Genomic DNA, 21,325 nt, shown 5'->3' on the forward strand with positions numbered 1-21,325 from the left:
TTTTATTATCAGTTTCATACATACACTAGGGCCAATGCCCTAAAGACAACTGAAAAATGCAACATCAACAGGTGTAATTTCATCAATGAAAATCCAGGCAAACATAATTAATGTACAAATAAATTCCAAATAGTTTCATATTCTTAAAATACATTTATTTCAATTGGATGGGGACAACAGCAGGAGATGTGATCATCCAGTGTGGTATGTTACACTGTCAAACACCCAAAGTCTTTCTCTATATGCAAACATATGATGCTCACCAGCAGTGAGACAAAAATACAACACACAAAACTTTTGTTAGAGAAATATTAAAACACACACATGTACTTTGTTTTGATCAGTTGGGATAAAGCCAGTGTGACGTAACCAAATAATTTAAAGTTAATAAGCTCAGCTAAATAAGCACAAGAATTGTTTGAACAGTTCAGAAGGCACTTATCTTTTATTGGCTTGTTTATATGATAAATAAGCCTATAAAGGCACCCGTCAAACACTACATTTTATTTTCAGGTTTGAATATATTGAGATCAACTTTCTGGCACATTGAGTGCACCTGATGATTGGCCCCCTTTAACCCAGTCTGGCACTTTTTAAAACAGTTTCTCTAACTTTGCGGCTGTGGGTCTTAACTTGTAGGCACTTTCCTAAACACAACTATTTTGAAATCAAGTCCTGCATGGACAAGGACAGGTGTGATCAGGTGGTTCAAAAGTGCGGTAATGGTTAGCCTATTTGTTGTGAGGTGACCAATGAAGTTCCTCTTTATTCAATCCAAAATAAAACAAGACAAAGAAATGAATTAGAACAAAACAGTATAAAGATGAGGCACCAGATCTCACCATTACCCAGTCACCATTAATCTAATGACACCCGTTCACCGCATCGAATTCACACTTGGCTGGTGTTTTGTCTAGGCCTTGCAGGGTCGATTGTGAGCTTTGGAGATCTATGGACACTGAGTGTGTTAGTTAACACTGTGTAGTGCATTGAGACTAATCGGTTACAGTGCCAAAATCCATGTTGGGTAAAGTTTGCTCTCAGTATGCTTGAATGAGCTTTTGCAGCCAAACTATGTGTATTCCTCTAAGTTGCACCCCCAGTATTTCAAGGAGATACAACTTTGTCATGGCAGGTGTATTGCTGAGGACCTGAGGGAGACCAGTGGGAAGAGTGACATTTGGGGGAGTGTTTGGGGGAAAGATACAAAGAGGCCAAGTAGAGGCCACTACCATAGTTCATAAAACCACATTTTCTTTTTATGAGAAGAAATATGTAAATATTGAGAAGTACAAATGTGTATGTATTAGAAGAGGGGATCTCTTCAATAATATGCACAGGTACAATTACAGCACATACTGAAAGGCACTTCCCAAAGCTCGGCACACAAAATCAAAGGCCAGTAAATATAAGTTGTGAAGAGTGAACAACATTCTTCACTTCTAGTCCTGAGGTGGTAGAAAGTGAGTGTGTGATTTGTCATATAAGATAATTCACTTAATTTTACCCAATAGGTTTTAGTTGAGTTTAATTCTGTTTCTTAATATATGTTTCTGTTTTCTTTGGCAAGTGAATCTAATATAAGTTTAAAAGTGTGTGTGTGTGTGTGTGTGTGTGTGTGTGTGTGTGTGTGTGTGTGTGTGTGTGTGTGTGTGTGTATCCGCACCCACACACACACACAAAAAGCAAACCGGGTCATAGAAAGAAAACTCCATTCGGGGAGAAAAATGTTGTGGAGCTCAGTAGCTAGTTATCATGTGACGTCTTGCTCCGAGACTTAATTATGTACGTTGCCCCTCTCCTCTTCTTCTTCATTGTTTCCTCCGCATGTTGTTGTGACTTTAGGAGTAATTCCAAACTGTAAATGAAGGATTTGGAATTATTCATATGAAATACTTTCGTTTCTCTAAGAATCTAAAAATGTAATAATTATCAAAAGTATCTCTGATTTAAACACGTCAATATCAACAGCGAAGATCAAACAGATACTCTTTATATTATTGGCTATAAGCAGTGACACATTTACAGTCATATCAATTTTGCCATTGTTTTTGGAACCACCTTCTTGATACTCACTAATAATGATGATGATGATGATCACGATGACAGCAATCAGGATGGCCCACATCTGAAAGAAGGAACAGTAAGGACAATTCAGTGTCATATCAATTGGATTGAGCAAAACCTTTACTTTTAGCTATATTTATGTCTTTGAAAGATTATCGATTTTAGGCACCTTGCAGTTCTTCCACCAGTATTTCCGTTTCAGCTTAGCAGCACTGGTCTCGAACTGTGAGGCTCCAGCCTGCAGTGCATCAGCTCTGTCGTCCAGTTCAGAAAGCTTCGAGTCACGTTCCAGCACTTTGTCCACATTAACACGCATAATATCTACCACCTAATAACACACAAACAAAAATTAAGTGTTTTGTTCTTGTCAGTACCTTTAAAAGTACTGTATCTTGGTGGCTTTGAATGTTGGGTAATCCTGACCAGTGCTCATGGAAGATTTAAACAAGCATTCACATTAGTTATTTGACTAGAAAAATAATCAAATGGAAATGCACTATACACCATTCAGAATGCCAACGTCAATGCTGAAAGTGTTGAGTAACCACCAACACCTACAGCTTTCTGGACAAGGGATCAGCTAAAAACAGGCAGGTACGAAGGCACACACACACACACACACACACACACACACACACACACACACACACACACACACACACACACACACACACACACACACACACACACACACACACACACACACACACACACACACACACACACACACACACACACACACAGAGAGCAGCAGGGTGAAGAGAAGTGTGAAGAGCCATGCAGTTCTTACATAACCATGAAGGTAATGATTACATAAGCATCTACCAGCCAATCAGAGGCTTTGTTTAAAATGCTAGTTAAAAGTTCTGTGTATGAGGGGCTCGTATCATCAAGCTGCAACTAAGGAACAAAACAGTAAGAACAATTAGGAAAAAAAACACAGGGAGGGTAGATTCAGCATGACTGACTAGGTTTTGACTTTACACATCCTTGGCGTGTGTAATGACATGTGGCGAAAGAGCATTAGAGAGTTACTCATTCCACATGGATGTGATCTCTGCCAAGGGTTACGCATGTCTCTGCTCCAGACAGACATTAATGAGTGGCTGAAGAAGAGAAGGGGTTTCAATAATAAGAGCGACCCAGAAGAAAATGACGCATGTTGTAATTGACATATCATACCTCATCCACCTGGGCCTGGGTCTGCTGCAAGCGCTTGTTTCCGGACGCTGCGCCAGAACCTTCTGGACCGCTTGCTGACCTGGTGAAATTATGATAAATGTAGATATTAGCATTTTGTGAGATTGCACAAAAAATATTGTGCATATCATGTCAGTCAATCTGAACCTCAACTGTTAAGACACACAGGAATAATATAGGTCTGTGGAAAAAACCCAACCACAATGGCAAAAATCCCAGCTATAAGTAAAGGAATATTTAAAATACAACTGAGGGGGTTGGCGCCGTGCTAAAATATGAAACAGATAATTAGATCCAAAAATTGTAAAAAGTTACATATATTAAGTTGATACTAATAATAGCAATCATTAAACACTTTCTACAAATTTATACATCTGTTAAGACAACATACATTATTTTTTTGGAAGAAACACTTAAGCATGAGAAAGAAACAATCCTTGTATAGTGTAAAAGAAAGACACGGTGCTGCAGTGCATTGAATCTTTCGATCAAGTCGGCGTTATTGATGTTTATAATTTAGCAGATTATTGATTACAGCCTGCCAGTCATAATTAGAGACCATCATAAATTAATCTGGTTATAAATTCCAGTCTCATGTCGCTATCTTGTATCAAAAAATAAACTTATTGCATTGTATTGATGTATTGTCATTTTAAAGTCAAAAGGTAAAAAACACTGATATTATGGCTTATGGTGGGACTTTCCACGCTGATTAAATTCAATGTAAGCGGCAAAGATATCTGGCACCAATGCAAAATGAGAATGCTGTCATGTGACGTCATGACCCTTCCTTCTTTTGGAGATTAGTTAGTAAGTGGTTACCTACTGCCACCGTTGGGCAGGGAACAGCAACGCACAAAACACCAAATCTAAAATGAGGCTGACAAACCAAATGCCACCCCCCACTTCTGACCACATTCAAAAACATGAACCAGTCCTCTAGTCTTTTTTCTACAGGTATTACAGAAAGAGGAACCTTATTAGTTTCATGTTTAAATGTATTTGAGGAGGAAAAAGAGTGGGGCAGCAGTAAGAGGGGATGTATTTCCATATATTCTAGACAAATACTTGTCCCTCCAAACTAGCAGTTCATTCATAAGCCCAGGCCTTACTTGGGCATCAGCATGCGCGATAGATTAGTATCAATATGTGATCACTTCTGCTGAACAATGCCACATAAAAAATAAGTCGGAAAACAAACCTATTTAAGGAACAGCCAGTGATTCTACAACCTGGGCCCAAATCCTTGTGTGTTGTTCAACTAAGTTGATCAAATGTCCTATTAGGCAGCTTAAATTAACCCAATATCTTGGTTCCTCAAAGGCTGATTTGCATCACCGAAATGGTTATTTTCTAACAGTACATCAGTAAATAAACTCAAGGAAGAGCTTAATTTTTCTCCACGGGCAAGCAGGAGATAGTCATGATTGCATTTGAGGAATTGTTGGCATCTACAGCTCTAAATATAGCGTGTAGTAGTGATGGACAACAGCTCACTTAAATTACAATCGTCCAGGTTTGAATGGCACAGGCACACATCAGTTAAGTTGATGGAAATTGCGCTTATTATGCTGGAACCATTACATTTCCTGCAGAAAAACAACTCAGGACGTAACTCCGCACACACACAAAAGTCAACAATGGGAAATCGAATTGAGCAGGTTCCCCCGGGAGACACCCAAATACCAATAAGGCAACACAAGTTTGGTGAAGTAAAGGTCAGATTGGAACTGCACATCTTGGATTGTATGTGTGGGGCAGTGGACCCTGAAGTTAATCTAAAAAAAACTCAATACATAAATACCTACTATTCATATGATGATACAATGATGCTGATTCATATCAAACAAACCAAGGGTCTGTTTCTCTAATCGTTATGAATTTCATTTTACACAGCAGACGTTCAGACCTGTCATACCATGAATGGCTCTGGTGTATGTAAAATGAATGATGACTATATTCCACTTAAGATGAGCTAGTTTACACAATAAGGCCCTTGTGATGAAATTACAAAGACGCCTATACTTTCCACAATGTGTGAATGGTTATTTACTGTAAGCCGATTCTTGTGACTAAGGAGTATATCATTGCTTATAACCCTAGGAGGTGCAAGACGTGTTCATAGGAATACAACTGACCAAAGTCAAGACTTCTTACGTTGATGTTTCCCCGTTTATTTCCTAATGAAAATGTTGCATGTAACTTCCCATCAACTCTGAAACCTTGAGTCACATTAATTTTCTGTGGCGGTGGGAATGGCCCACGGGATGGGGAGAGGTTAATGGAAATAGGTAATAACTGGAGTTCGTTTTGGCTTGCGCGAATAGTAGCATGAACACAGTTCTAAAAACAGTGAATGATAACAATGACGCACCACGCTGTTCTAACGAACATTAAACTATTACAAAGTTCGTTGAGGTGTTTAAAACTAAGGCTGCTGGAATATTTAAAAACGGGTCACGGGACAGAGGTCTCGAGCTTGGATTTAACTGTAGGGTTAACTAACGTTAGACGTGACGTTAACTGTGCTGCGCAGGTTAGCGGGCAACGTCCGGTCAACCCCAAAAAACCCCGAAGAAAGGCTAGGCTAGCATACATCTCATTGCCCAAAGTTATGAGTCACGTTAAGCAGTTGTGGACGTTAAAAAAGCATGACATCGTTTCCTTTAATTTTCGACTAAACTAGCGAAAGGTGGTTGGTATTTGTTTGTGTCGGGTAGAGTAACAAGGCTTTAACGCATCGCCGCGTTCGTTAGCTTAGCCTCATCGCAAACCAAGATACCGTCCTAGCACTTGTTGCGTGCTATCGTTAGTTGAAAAGTTTAGGGCGTTGCTCTTTTACACTTATCCTGTTATACTAAACTACCTGGAAGGCCGTATGTTCGACAGGTTTCACAAAGCCAAATTGCATTTGTTTAACAAGTTTTGTTTGAAGAATGATGTACTTACATTGTGAAATGGTATTTCTTCAAACGACACTGAGACGCTGTATCCGAGCTAAAGCTAATGTTGCCGTGACAGCTAACGTTAACTTACTGTCGACGGTTGTTATGTCGCCTTCGAGTGCTATCGGAAAAAATACATGTGTGGAAAAGCACTGATAATGTAATAAAACATTAAGGTGGGAATCGTCATTTTCATTTATCTTATATTGCTGTACCAAAATGTATCGATGATTTGTATTTGAATACTGTACTGTCCATAGAATAACTTTTAGGACAATTGATGTATGAAAACTACATTTGCAAAGTCAATTCCTATATCTTAAGAATTACTTCACTGTAATATCATGTACAAAGTAATTATGTGGTACACAAAATAAAATACCATCCAATAACTGACTGATGGTAATGCACTATACACCATTCAGGTATATTTCGTTAACAGATACATAACTTACTTCTACACAAATAAAGTGTGATCTCACGATGAGAACATGAAGGCAGCATTAAAGAGGCAGCGGCCTGAAGCTCTCGGTGCATAGCTACAATTATTTCCACATGACATTGGATTAACACATAAAAGCGAACTTGTACTTTAAACATATGGAGAAATGAAAGATAAGCCATAAAACAAGAAGAGGAACGCCTTCGGTCCGTGGTCCGTGGTCCGTGTACCTTTTCTTTAGAAAAGCGTTTGTGCTGTGTCCTGTGATTAAAATAATTCAAACAAAGCTTTTGTCCACAGACCGTTGTCATGTCTGCGTCTTCTTTCAGGGTCTGAGCCATGTCTAGACCTATATCACAGTTACCAGAACCAAACTACCCTTTTCTTTTGAAAAGAAAATAAACAATATGTTCTTTTAAAACGTTTTCATTATTGACTCACACTATTTTTTTTGATGAATCAATTATTCATCTTGTTAATATTAAATACAAGACTTTCATCATTGATCTCCAGAGTCCAGAACAACACCTTTAATTTGAAGTAAAAAAAAAAAGAAATGTGCCTGTTTTCATCCACGTGCCTGTAACGATGTCAGTTGTTAACACTGTTCTTACTATTTTAATGCAAAAAAACAAAACATGCAAATTACCCTTAAAACAAATCAATTTAATTAATTTATGTGATTATTCTTTGCATTTATAGTGGATGGTTTCCCATGGTACCAGGATGCTTTTGGGAACGCGGAGTCTTCCTCCGTTCTCCATCTTGGCTACATCCCAGAGCCCTCATCCACTGCAGCTTCTCCTCCAGGGCTCTCCTTCAAGACAAAAGTGTTTTAGGCTGGTCTTTAATAGCTTTGTAACTTTGTGTCTCATATGCCTTTTATTCATTATGAAAAACATCATATTTAGATTCAAAACCAAACTACAAATGTTAACTTACATTGTTTATTTCTGTCTGTGCTTTAGCGCCATCAAACAGCAGGATGGAACTCTCCTCCTATAAATAGGATGTATTGTTGACTCCAAACGTAGTTTACACAAGAATAACAGGCAGTGGCTGCATTCACGGCACCAGAGAAACAACATTTATATAAATATACAAATCCCAGTGACATTCACCTCTCTGCTGACTTTCATACTGGTCATCTGATATCTGCAGCAGGTGCACTAAGTAACAGTTAATTGAAAGGTGCCTGCTTTTACTTGGTCTTCTCATCGCAAGGCTGGTATGTAAGAACACAGTGATGCTAAACGCCTCAGTGAAGAGCTTGATTAAGTTACACCGTATATACTGGTCGAACAGAGGAGTGTTTCTCCAGCATAGAGTCAAGGTTTTGGACATGATCTTTATTACAAATTCCATGTGGATTGAATATCCATCCCTGCAGAGAGTGGTGGCCCATTTGTAATCGAAACCTCGTTGAAAGAAGATACTTTTTTTTCTTTTTCTGTGAAGAATTGTAGTCTGGATGCATATTCAAAAAACAAAACTTGTGATTTGAAATACTTTTAGGCTTTAAAGCTGGACTTTAATCAGTTTAATTTTGAGAAAAAATAGAATGCAGTAAGTTTGATTATAAGAGCGTACGTGTCAACGTGTGTTTTATCAAATCAAATCAGTGTGATTTCAGGTACATATATGCAATGCTCTATTAGAATAAAAGCTAAAGCAAAATGCTGGGAACTTACATATTCTGCATGGTCTGCTTCCATCAGTTCTCCAGCCTCGCTGACCTCTCTGCTGCAGCCTCCAGGAAAACACTCTGATTCACGCTTCTCTCTGTTTTTTTGAAGGAAGTCCATTGCTGTTGATTTTCTCAACAGCGCTGTCAAATAAACAGATGACACAGATGCATTAATTCCCCAAATGATAGCCCGAGAGGCTGCATTATCTCCTGCTACCAGGTCACGCTGTGTCACAAAAACCTCTAACCTCCCTCGCAGATGTATGGGATGGTGAGCATCACAGTCAGCAGTGTCGCAGCCATGTCTGCATGCAGACTCTTCATCTCTCACACACTTGAGTGTAAAGCCCACATGCGGCTGATGGAGACTGTTTGTCGCTTGATAAATCCCACGCCCACCAGCATCATTCCGGAAGGGATACGAGCCAAGGGATTTGTCCTGAGCAGTGGGGGCCCGGAGGGAACAATGTGTGTGCAGAACACATAACTAGTGTGTTTTGAAGACCTTGTGAGAGTGATGGAATAATTATCAGAAGATATAATCAGTTGCTTTGGGCGTTCAGCAAAATCATACCCTGTAGGAGATTTTTCAACGAAATGAAGACAAACAAGTGATTTATAGTTAAGCACATTTGAAAGGATTGGCAAGAATGTATCTGAAGGTTGATCAATTTCACGGCAATATGCGTGGAGATGCTGCCACCTAGAGGTGCACTTGTCTCATTTTAAATGTACTGCGACTGCATAGGAGCAGATTTTGAACATTCACAATGTAGCTACTATGACATTGCAAACATGCAAACTTACATGACGAATGGCCGATTCCTGTTCATTTAGAAAGTCCGTAACACAACTCGATCAGGTAATTCGTACAAGGCACAAATTATGTAATTCGAGATTACGAAAGAAAAGAAGAGGCACTTTTGTTCACTAGCGTTTGATTGCTGTTAAAGACGGTGTTAGATCCTGCTCCGTGTTACTAAATCCCATTGAATTAATCAAATTCGTTATGCAAAGTGTTTGAACATCACTAAAACATTTAAGTGAATTTCTTTTTTGTGAAAGTAAAAGTACGAGCTAGCCAGGAGTCGAACCTAGAATCTTCTGATCCGTAGTCAGACGCGTTATCCATTGCGCCACTAGCCCGATGGAGTGGTAGGGTAGGCTTCCGTCTTTAAATTACTACCAAAAGTACTGTGATTAAAAACCCAAACTTTTTTGTCAAATATTGAAAAAATGTAAAAGTCGTAGTTAATTAAAAGATAAAGCGTAGACTCACTAGTTAGTTCATTATTGGTTGTTCCATACCAGTTCCTAATGGTCGACTTTGAAAGTGCTATTGGTAAGGTGAACGTCTCAAACTCGTTTTATCCTGTTTCGCTCAGTTTTATCATTTGTTTTGATAGCAATCGAAAATGATTGGTTTACTTTCGCCGCAAGAAGGTTAAAAAAACTAATTTCGTCTGTTCTTGTGAGCTCGAAGGCGCCAATTGGTAAAAAGCATGAACTAAATGAAAATAAAAACTACAGAAAACAAATAAGAACAAAAAACGAACCGCTTTTCAGTTTTATATACACTTCTGTGTGACACTGAGGGTGAGGATAGGTCAGCTGGACTGCTGCAACTCTCATTGCTGGGCCCCCTAAAAAGCATGGCAGAAAACTGTGCCTTACAAATACTTGTTGTTGTTGTCTTATGGTTGAAATGCACTTTTTGTAAGTCGCTATAAAAGCGTCAGCTAAACAACATGTAATGATGGATTATTGCTTAGATACGATTGTTGTAGCTGGGGAGGACAGAATTCTTTTGTGACTGTGGGAGATGCTGGAATTTCTTATATACTGTGAACCTCTAGAAACTATACTCAAGAAGAAGTGATAGAAAAAGACGAGCCAGCCAGGAGTCGAACCTAGAATCTTCTGATCCGTAGTCAGACGCGTTATCCATTGCGCCACTGGCCCTACAGAGGGAGTCAATATATACGTTAATCAATTCTCCTCTTGGCAGTGGATCGGAGGGGTTGATGGACGTATCAGCTCGTTGTAGTTTATCCGAGAATATTGATAAACCCGATTGGACATTTCCATGGAGCCGGTAGTGTCCCTCCAGAAGACAATTAACTGGGCGAAATCACGGTAAAACATCTCAAAGAAAGGATACTGTACCAAAAACCCGCGGTCCACGTTGTCACTAGGGGGCGCTACAGGTTCATTGTGAATGTATTGTTTGCTGTAGCCTATAAAACGTTTCTTTGAATCATTAAAACAACATAATCTAAAAGAAATTGAGCTGGAGGATTTGTTATTTTAGAGAATCTTCTTTTCGTAATTAATCGACTCTGTCTTTGCTGCTTCTGGACTCATTTCAAAGGATAGAGACCGGTTTCTGAAGGGGATGCTGGTGTGCGGACGGGGTGATGCATTGATCGCAGGTAGTACTGCTGGAGGAGGGAGCAAGGGCCGCAGAGAGCAGATAACTTATACCCACAGTCCGGACTATTTGCTTGCGTATCTCCTTTGTCTTAATCGCTTCTCTGTGAACATCAGTGGAGTCAGCATCGGAAAAAAAATGTGCACGGAGTGAAAGCCCTGCCGTTTATTCTTTGTTCGTGGTTTTATCCTCCAGCAGCAAAATGCGCTTCTTTGGGCCACAGTCCCCCCATCTGTGTCAGATAATGTGGATTATTTTGGCTTTTGTCCTGGCAGCGGCGAGAGCTGATGGGAGTTTAGGATGTCATCTTCCCCGCGACTGGAGACAGCAGACTGATGCCTGCCGGGCCGAGTTGGCGCAGATCATCGTATTTGCCAAGGTGTTAGCCCTGCACAAGGAGTTCTACAATGTGTATGATAACTACCTGCCCGTCCAGCCGTCCGACGCCGAGCTGCTTTTCTCCGCCGAGATTGAGCTGCTGTGCGACCAGGCGTGGGGCAGCATGCTGGAGGTCCCCGCCGGCTCCAGGTTCAATGTGACCGGCTTGGGCTACTTCAACTGCTTCTCGTACAGCGTCACCAAAGACAACAACTACTACTTCTTTCTAAGGTGAGAATCACAGGAATCGTCTATTTGTTTGGTCAATTATTTATTGCCTCGGGGGCCTTGAGTTTGAGAAAAGATGACAGGACTGCCCCTTCCTAACCATTACCATGAAGTAAATTATTTGTACTACATGCAACATTTCAATTGCTGTAAACAATGGGATTTTAAGTTGTCCCTTGCAAAACTAAAATATGATTTTGCAAACCAATGTATGCACACACACACCCCCAGTACCTGCAGCCATCCAGTGGTTGCATTCAATCAGATTGATCATGCATGTTTTGAATGGGTAGAGAATTCTATACAGAATTTTCTGTTATTCATTAGTGAACAGTAGATATAGGAGGTGGAGATATACAAGGAGAAATATAAATATATATAAGGAGAGATACCACCAGGAGGGAGAAAAGAGACTAAAACATTGTGGCAACTGGACTATTCTGCTAATGAAAGCCAAGTGTTCTCTTTTAATAATACATCTAATAACCTGCCAAACGTTAACCACAGATCTTAAAAGGAAGTATGTGGCAGGTTAATTCTTAAGTGTCTGTATTTCGACAGAAACAACACTGTTACTCAGGAAACGTTGCATTCCAGCCAGTATAATTATAGAGCCAGACATTTCCCAATAGCTTAAAGGTAAACTTGGTCGGTATAGGACCACCTTTTGTCTTGCGGAAAGACAGCAGTTTGCTGCTCTATGAGGGGAACATGTGCTGACAGGCCTCACTGAGATTTCTCTCCACTCTTTTCTTTCAAACAGATTAAGAGTTAGATATTCAGTGGGGGGCACTGAAAAAGCATTCCTGAAGTTAAATGTTTGGGCTGTCCCTCATGAGGGTCTGCACCAGGGCCAACTTCAATAACGTGTGGCATACATCGTACATGAACAGTGTATCTTCTGATTTTGGCTTTTAAGATCATATCACTGGCTTCAGTTAAGTACACCTCCGGGGGATGGCCTAACGGTCCTGTGTTGTGATGGTATCTGGTCGTTATCCCCATAATCAGCCAGGGCGACCACCATCGGAAAACTTCCCGAAGCTAAAGTCCCCCCACAGTTATGTTTAAGTGGAGACCCGAGGATGATTAGGAAGCAAAGATAACTCCATTAAACCAAAGCAGTGGTCTTTTGCTAGTCGTTAACAGAGAGCATTTCCAAACCCCCCCTTATGCTAATTGCTTCCTTTCAAGTAGACTTTAGCCCAAAAGCACGTAACTGAGATCTGTGTGAAACCAGACCTGGTTCAGACGGGTAATAAATAAAGTTTGTATCCAACTTCTAGGCTGTTTGGATTGAACGAAGGGGATATAACATTTGCAAAAAAATGTTTTCTAACTCATTCTTGCAGCACTGTAGCAGTGAGCTTCAGAGATGATGGCAGGCAGGTTTTGTTACTTTTGGGCGCAGCCATGATAGCTGTTTGCTGTCTTTTCAGTCTTGTTGCTAAATTAAGTTCATCCATCTGATAGCTTCGTATTCATTCTAGGCTTCTAATTGGTCTACCCCGATAGTCCAGTCCAACCCTTTCCTTAACGTACAATCATCTATGCCTTGTGAAAAAAGCTAATAATATTATTACCGTGAATATCTCAACATTCATTCAACCTTTAATAAAGCTTCTGGTATTGACACTTTAGAGAGGTCTCGCTACACCGATAAGATGTCAACGTTCATGAAAGTTGAAAGAAATTAGATTTGTCTTTACATATCCCACTGGCATTATCACTAATGTTAGATCCCCTGTCAAAGACCTAAAATGGATCAGTGTAGAGTTTCATAGGAGTGTTATTGAGGTCGCTCTGGATTCCCAGACGCTGAAAGAACAAGCCAAATCTGAAAAGTTCTCACCGCTGTCTCCAGTAAGCGTCTCTTTCCTGTTGTAAAAGCCCCAAAACACTTATCTCAGACCAGAATAGTCTTGCCAATCACTCATGAGCATGAACTCCCACGACAGAACAAATCCAAGGCCAGAATGGAGAAAATGCTGCTTGGGGTCTCCCTCAGGACCTTTCAGTGGAATCGACTGTTCTCCTTCAGCCATGAGTTCGCTGTAAAAACTTGGTGCCTATACCTCCCTCCTTTCATTAACCGTCACAATCAAGTTTTTAGAAATGCCTGGGTGTGTATGTGCTGCATATTGAGCAACAACTGCATTATTTCCTTTACGTCATTGCAGAAACCAGACGAGTTCCTCTGCATCCACAATTCCTTCTGACCTCCTGGTCACTGTGTGCACACCTGACCTTTGACTTCTTCTGTTTAAGCAAAACATCAGCTTTCTTTGTGCTCTCTCAACATGCGCGCACGCACGCACGCGCACGCACGCGCGCGCGCACGCACGCACGCACGCACACACGCACACACACACACACACACACACACACACACACACACACACACACACACAGTCTCTGAGGAAGAACCAAACTTTTGATGTCCCTCAAGGGATGCAGGATAAAATCCAGATGTATGGAAACACGCTGCTTGAGGACCTCCTCCCACACTTCATGTTGTAGGAAAAGAAATGAAACATGTCCCGTAAATCCCTTTGGTCTGTAGTTAGCTGGCTTAGCTCAAACACATAATTCTTTGATTTACATAAAAATAAAACCGGCTGCAAAAAAGTCTGTATGTGGTTCACTTCTCTCTTTATTTTATTATTGATAAATGTCTGTCAACATTACAGATAAAGAGGTAAAACCGTTCCATTTAAACCTCCTGATGACATGAAGTATTATGTTTTAGATTGCACTCCTTGCTTTCGGACATATCTTTATGTGCATCTGCTTCTGATTTTGCACATGCACAACTCTCTACCGTATGTCCATTATTGCTTTCATTCTCTATGAACATAATCCTCTTTTTTTTTCTTGGACGCAGGATGGATGACAACTACAATATTATCCCTCATGGCGTGAATTTTCAGGACCCCATTTTTCCTGACACTGCAGAGAACCACCGCACGTTTGCCAGCCTTTTCCAGTATGCCAACTGCACGTCTGGTACCCAGGTCCACAGCTACTCCCCGGAGTGGGAGGCTCAGGAGGACAGCCGGGTACGTAGTCCATCAGAACCACCAGCACAGACCAGTTCCGAGCGTTGCTTGAGATTGTGATAAGTAGAGTGCATCTACTTTGATTCAGCTGCTGAAACAAATGGTTTGGGGAAAAATGGGTTGTGAGACACTGTGACTCAAAGTACGGTGGGGGACACACAAATTAAAAAAGTAAAAGTTTTGGCTACACCATGAACTCAAAATGTTTAAAGGAATCTTCGGACTGGAAAAAACAACTTCTTCCGTGTACATAATCAATCCAACAATAACATGAAAATAATTTCATGGAAGAAAATCACTAACTGAAGTAAAACCAGAGAAAGTGGGTACATGATTTGAGTTATCTTGCATCTCACCCCCGGAGTCCACGTGTCAGTACATACAGATGGTTTCAAGTCACTCAACATAGCTTCAACCTCTTTAATGAATCCAAACCGTTGGCTTAATCAAACCGATGTAGGTCAGTCGACTCTAAGTTTCCAATCTTTTGCTGACGATTCATAAAAACAGAAAATCTGCTCTGCTAAAGAGAATGAAAACATTTTGTATTTCCACTGACTTAAAACTTTTGGATCAGGCCTTTGATTATACTTTCAGATAAATATTTAGATATCCTTGCTGCTTTGTTACATCATTCTCATGATTAGATTTCCTCCACACAAAATAAAAACAGACTTTGTAACTGTGCAACCAATGTTTATACAACTGACCTAATCTCACATCGGAACAGAGCAAAGGACTGCAGAGAGCCTTCTTGAGGGTTAAAGCCAAGGTCAGCAATAAAAACCTCATTTTATTTTGTTACTCTTCTCTCCAGTGATCTTGGTTTGACTAACTTTTCCTTCCTTTTACATGCCACAGACGAGTCTTGCTTTCAATAATACCACTTTTGTTAATCGGATACTGCAGTTGAGTTTGGGTGATGAAACAACAAATTTCTGTCAGTACGGGTGGGTCTTGGGCACGGAGGGAGGACTCAGACGCAGAGTATTGATGAAAATAAAAGGACTTTAATAGCCAAAAATCAAAACTCAAAATCACTCCAACCAAAAAAGGGCGAGAAGGAGGAGAAAACAATACAGATAAAAACAGGGACCTGGACATGAAAACAACAAAAGACTTACTTGCCGTGACACGTAACATCAACATGCAATGACACCACAAAAGACAAGAGACTCACAGGGCGTAAAAACACAAGGGAGGTGCAGGTGATTGGACACAGGTGGAAACAATCAGGCACGGCAGACAATCACAGGGGACGACAGGACACGGCAGGAAGTGAAGTTACCCAGGAACACAAGAGACATGAAACTACAAAATAAGACAAGACAAGAACCCAAACGGTGACAATTTTTCCCTCCAAACCTGTCAAATACTGACGTTGGTCCGAAGCTTTAAACTGTGAATCTCTACCCACAAGCATCAGTTTGGGACGTGTAAGGTATGGCATGTCATTTTCCTCTTGAAACACACACAGCACTTTTCGCAAATAAACATCCTTCAGGAAGTTAGGTTTATGCAATAAAACCACTGTAAACCTTGACACAGCACCGGGGTGCAGAGAAAGACACTGATGTGCCATTTTACTCCTCCTGCTTTGCATAACTTGATTGTTCTGCCCCTGAACTTCATCTTTTGCTCCATAAAGTTTCACGCCCCCTTCATATCCCTTATGGATAATACAAGCAAGGGAATCCATAGCTAATATTACAGCAGCCAGCCGCACATTTTTTACATTTCCTCAAAACCCTTTGTGGTTGTTATCTGATGTGAAGGAATATAAATCAGCGTCTCACGGTGGTCCCATGTGGAAGCGTTAAGATCTGTGGAGGAAATCCACACTTGGGCAGAGAGAGGCATGCAGGCAGAGGCAGCTGGAGCTCATTTTGTCGCCGAGGAAAAGGTCGGAGTCTTTAGGCCCTCTGTCGCAGGTTTGCAGTCACGTTGGGTTTCATCTCACTGTCGTGTGCTGCTGAAACAGATGCAGCGTGTTGGGGAAACCATTTCACCTCAAAGTCATCTGGGTCCCTACATAGAGAACCGTTGTGTGTTGTCTTTGGATCATGTGAACTGGCTGGAACATACAGATTTCCGTATGAAGTGTGCTAACACTGCAAATGATTACTCCACAGCGAGAAATATACGATTTCAAACATACTTATTAATTCATCTCCTGTCCTGTGGCCCTTCCCATTTTGTTCCTTTGCAGCCACACATTCTATTTAACTTGCTCAGACATACTCACAAACAAAATATGCTGGAAGATTTACGAGCTGTTGGCGCTGTGGTGTTCAGTCCTGAGAGCATGCCATGTGTTCTCTAATATAACTTCTGAAGGAAATCCAGCATGAAATACAATAGATTTGTTACAAAAAAATACCTTATCTAACACTATTATTTGGTTATGGGGAAAAAAAACTCTCTTTATGATGTAATTCAAAAGGCAGAGCGAGACGAAAATCTGGTGCAGGTCTCACGGTACATAATCTAATACTGGCCTTCCTCGAGCAGGTAACCTGAAAGTAATTGATTGATGATTAATGACAGATCAAGGTTCGTATGGGTCACCGTCCGCACTGCTCTCAATTAAATTACCCCTCTCGCTTCTCCTGATCATTCAGCTGATGTGCTCCGCCGTGCAGAAGGCTCTGTTTGAAGAGGAGGAGAGGGTCTGGACTCTCTCCCAGAAGGTGCGTTCCTTGGAGAAGGCCAACGACCACCTGAGGGAAAAGGTGAAGACCATGAAACGTCTGCTGCGCCAGGCCCAACGAGAGACCACCAAGGAGCAGCAGACCCTCAGCCTGAAAAAGCTTTACGAGTCAAGGAAGCCCCAAACTCACCCCGATCAGGACACTACCCTGGACCAGAGGAGCCAGCGCCCCAAAAAAGGTCCTCTGCAGAACGCTAAGAAACTAGACTACAAATAACAGGGCTGCTCAATTGAGAGTAATACAATTTAACTGCATTCTCCACGTCTTCAACCCAATCAAAGACAAAGTTTAGGATGTATTTTACACAGTTGTTCCAGATGAAATAAAGCAAAAGATGAATGGAGATAAAGGATTTAAATGGTTTCACACTCTTCTTCACATCTTCATATTATGATTGCTATAATGCTTTCTCTGAATACCTTTTAGCTTTGTTTTTAATTAGTGTAATTCAGTTGCAGAACAGACATTTTGCAAACCTTGAAATAGCTCTCAGCTGGCAGATGGATGCACTATGGAAAACAATTTGGACAATGTCATTGAACATTTAATATCTTGTTTCTTTTTTGTGCTGGACACATTGTGCATTATGTGAATCTTATAACTTCTTTTTTTCTTCAGAAATATCATCAAAGTTCTCAAAATCAGCGTGTGCATTGATGGGATATTAAAATTTCTCATGTTGCTCATACTGTGTAAATTAGCCAAAGTTTACAAAGCGATGAGACTTAACCTAATGTCAAATAATCATTTTCTAGTTTTGCCTCCTCTTCATTTACTTGTGTATACACAAAAGCTACTATTCTTTAAAATAAGGGAATATTTTTCCAAGAGTGCCTTTTTTCTCTACCTTTATGCACAAATGTTTAGCACATGGTACTGAATGAAAGTGTGTTTTTTGTATTTGAGAACAGAGTGCTGAGCATTCATTAGGTCGAGCCAGTGTACCTGGCGTGGTGCAGGATTGACTTTTTCTGTGTCAGAAATGAAAGGTTTGCATTTGTTATGTGTTTTCTTTTATTGTAATTGTAATTGTTGCTTTCTCTGAGCTACATATGGTTTGCTCTGCCAATGGCATACTTTTTTGTTTAACAGCTACTGTATATTTTTCAATTGTGAATAAATTAGCTGTTACAAAACGTATCATGTGGTTGCTTTCAGTCATCCCAGTTGATCGTAGTTTGTCTTCGTAGTTGGAAGTCCAGTTTGAAGATTGGAGCCCCATCCAGTCAAAACACAGTTCTATTTGTTGCCATCTAGCCAACCAGGTGCATTAAAGACTTCCCTCAATGACTTTTCTAGACCTGATTATTTTCTCTTTTCATCCAAGACAAATTTTTAAAGAACTGCTGAAGATTTAAAAGCAAAATAAATCCTGAACATGAATTTGACCTTTTTTGACCCATTCTTAAGCTTTGGTCCATTTTTTACATCCGGAGCGCATTCATAGAAAACACAAGACCATTTGAGACGTACAATCAGCCTTGTGGATGAAATGTTCAACAAAAGCCAAACTAAATTTCTTCCTTATGGAGGTGCTGTATGAAGCAGAGGGGAGGACAAGCGGGGCTGGAATGGCAGGAGGAGAAACAAAACCACGTTTTACGTCAGGATCTCTCGTTGATTGTAAAGCAAACGTTGAGAGGCGTTCCTCGGGCGCATCACTTGACCTCTTGAGACAAAGAGCGCAGCGGAGAACAGCTTCTTGTCCCGTCTCCGCGTTAGCTCCGTCTTCTCCCGGTGAAAACTTTTCATCGCACAAGCTTGCCTGCAGCCATCTGTCAAAATCCCATGGACCTGGGCCAATGATGATATACACACACTGCTTTCTCAACATAAACCACCGTGCAGAGCCAAGCTGCAAAACAGATGTCGGGCAAGCATCGGCCGAGCGGTGGTCCCTTCCAGAGGACCTGGCTATCTCTGGACATGCTTTATTTGTTTAGCTATGTTTCGGGTTTTTAAATGCTGTGACTTTCCCTGGCCGATCTGGTTTCATTTTATTTTTGTATTGATAATGGCATAACATATGACTGGTTAATACAGTATATCTCTTTCCATTTTAACCCCATTTCCTATTCATGTTTTCTCAAACGGTTACATTAAACATTAATTCATCACACTGCAGAACAAATCCACCAGAGAGCTTTCCATTGTTTCTGAATATAAAACTGCATTACTCTTCACTTCACATGAAGTTTGTCATTCCTGTTACCTGTTAAAAAAACACAGATCAAGACATTACAGCCATGCAAGTGGCTCTGCACAGTGCTTGAGCGATATACTAAGGTTTTTGCTTCTATCTTTCTTCCCATAATCTTTTTTCGGAGTGCACTTGGGACCCCAATTATTGATCTGGTGATGTTGCTAGAGGTCAGCAGGGGGGACACACGGCTGGAGTAACACAAGAACCTGCAATTCACATTCAAAAAAATGAATTCAATTTCATGACACACCCTGGTGGGCAAAGTTTGCACCCTTCACAAAGCTCCGTCAGATGCTTCACAAAGTTACCACGCACCTCAGTGCCTGTCTTTGATTTGAGTGGAAAAACTCCATCAGCATCTCTACAAACTCGACCAGCTACATGCTGGAGAAGAGGGGATTTTTCATTGTTGCCTGTCCACGTCGGTATCAATAAGGATGACCAATGTGTGTGTGTGTGTGTGTCTTTAACCTTTGCCGTTCCAGTCAAACTACAATTATATTTCCTTTTAGCCTCAGACGCGTACTGTAAGGTCGTTATACCCCAAAGAGGGAAATGCAGCATCTTGTAGAGCTAAATTGGACTAAGCTCACTGTTGACTTTAAGGCAACAATAATGACCATAACACCAGATTCAATTCCACAGCCCAGTCATGGTCTGCAGAAAATAGTAATGGTTCACACCTGAGAATTTGGATTTTTGAATTATTTGAGTAAACAATGTGTCGTGACCATAGTTCATGAATAAATGCCTTGACGTACAACCTTTTTTCCAAGTTGCACGAAGTGTGTTTAGTTGAATTATTTGATAATCAAGGTAAACCACTGTTTTTACAAACCTACTACCTCTTAACCTCCCTCCCCCCCTTTATTTCTCCCTGCACTCCCAATTATTCCTGTCTTTGTCTGTGTTGCTGACAAAGTCCACAAGACAAGCGGAAGGAATTCACTTCATGTGTTTGTTGTTAGTGCTGCCAAGCTGTTTTTATATCTACTGGTTGGACTCTGGGATGTTTTTCCACACTGAAGGTTTGCACCGTTTTTGTGTTATTGTGCTAGATTTGAGTTTTGCATGTGTCAGTGTCACAAATCAGATCATTATTATTCTTATTAATATTATTATTAACTGAGTCAAAGCTGATGGTGGAACCAGAAGACTACAGCCTCAGATCGGAAGATTTTAGTGTGACATGTTGGAGTCAGACAAATAAATCTGAGAAAGCTCCACCGCTTATGGAGACTTAAGTGTGGCAGAGTATTAGTCAAATTCAATTTGTAACATTTAGAGAAAGTCTTCTTGCTGTTTTGAGTTACAGATTCAGTTGTCAGTGGACGCATAAGCCAAAGCAAATACTGCATGTGAAGCAGATTGAGGAAAAAAAAGGGAAACAAAATGAAAACCCCGTATTGGAAAGCCAGATAGATACAAAGATTTTTCAAGCTTCCAGTAAAATAAAAAATTTCCATTCATTCAATACAAACAAGACACCTAAATGATTCCCTTATAAGGCCTTCTCCTCATTTTTCAATTAAGGGTTCTATCCTGTATTGGGGGGCAGTAAGGGTTCACACATGCAGACGATCTCCTAAATGAAACTCACCTGCACGACTTTGGACTGTATCAAGTATCCTGTGGAAAGTATTATTCATATTTTTCGTGTTGGTATTTGAAATCGATCCATTCGACATGAGTCACTCTGCAGGTTACAGCAGATTTTGTTTGCAGGTCGGTCGACAGCAACAGCAATGTTTGAACCTTCGTACAATTTAATTTGAGCATAAATTACAGCCTGAGGTAAAGTTTCTAAAAGCGCAGTCCTGCAGTCTGCACATGCACAGCGTGTGAGCTGTGTGTTTTGCGTGTGAAGGATTGATAGATACAACTTAAATACAAAATATTCGGGAAGGACAATACTGGAGCAGAATTTGTTAAGTGGTAAAATATCTTAGTTTAAATAGAGGGTTTAGGGGCCAA

The 21,325-nt window shown here is 40.5% G+C and overlaps 2 protein-coding genes and 2 non-coding genes across 5 annotated transcripts; 1 reads left to right on the plus strand and 3 right to left on the minus strand.

Moving 5' to 3' along the window:
* Positions 1-1,592: 1,592 nt before the first annotated feature.
* vamp3 (vesicle-associated membrane protein 3 (cellubrevin)) lies at positions 1,593-6,368 on the minus strand. The gene is made up of 5 exons (XM_037490686.2): positions 6,217-6,368; positions 3,250-3,328; positions 2,237-2,395; positions 2,077-2,128; positions 1,593-1,858 (listed from the first exon to the last, which is right to left on the minus strand). Coding segments are annotated over exons 1-5 (309 nt in total). The 5' UTR covers positions 6,219-6,368; the 3' UTR covers positions 1,593-1,841.
* Positions 6,369-9,414: 3,046 nt separating this feature from the next.
* On the minus strand, positions 9,415-9,487 carry trnar-acg (transfer RNA arginine (anticodon ACG)). Its single transcript has one exon. It is a non-coding gene; the product is annotated as a tRNA-Arg (tRNA).
* Positions 9,488-10,230: 743 nt separating this feature from the next.
* Positions 10,231-10,303, minus strand: trnar-acg (transfer RNA arginine (anticodon ACG)). The gene has a single exon. It is a non-coding gene; the product is annotated as a tRNA-Arg (tRNA).
* A 234-nt stretch (positions 10,304-10,537) lies between these two features.
* Positions 10,538-18,268, plus strand: ccdc3b (coiled-coil domain containing 3b). Of its 2 annotated transcripts, XM_037490685.2 has the most exons (4): positions 10,538-10,773; positions 11,048-11,381; positions 14,263-14,437; positions 17,059-18,268. In XM_037490685.2, the coding sequence occupies exons 1-4, from the start codon at positions 10,737-10,739 to the stop codon at positions 17,362-17,364; spliced, it is 852 nt and encodes a 283-aa protein (XP_037346582.1). In that variant the 5' UTR covers positions 10,538-10,736; the 3' UTR covers positions 17,365-18,268. The 2 variants fall into 2 exon arrangements, with proteins under 2 accessions (XP_037346582.1, XP_037346580.1); XM_037490683.2 differs by having other exon boundaries at positions 10,539-11,381; positions 17,059-18,267.
* Positions 18,269-21,325: the final 3,057 nt, after the last annotated feature.

This window comes from Pungitius pungitius, chromosome 8, assembly GCF_949316345.1.
Source record: "Pungitius pungitius chromosome 8, fPunPun2.1, whole genome shotgun sequence".
Classification (NCBI taxonomy): domain Eukaryota; kingdom Metazoa; phylum Chordata; class Actinopteri; order Perciformes; family Gasterosteidae; genus Pungitius; species Pungitius pungitius.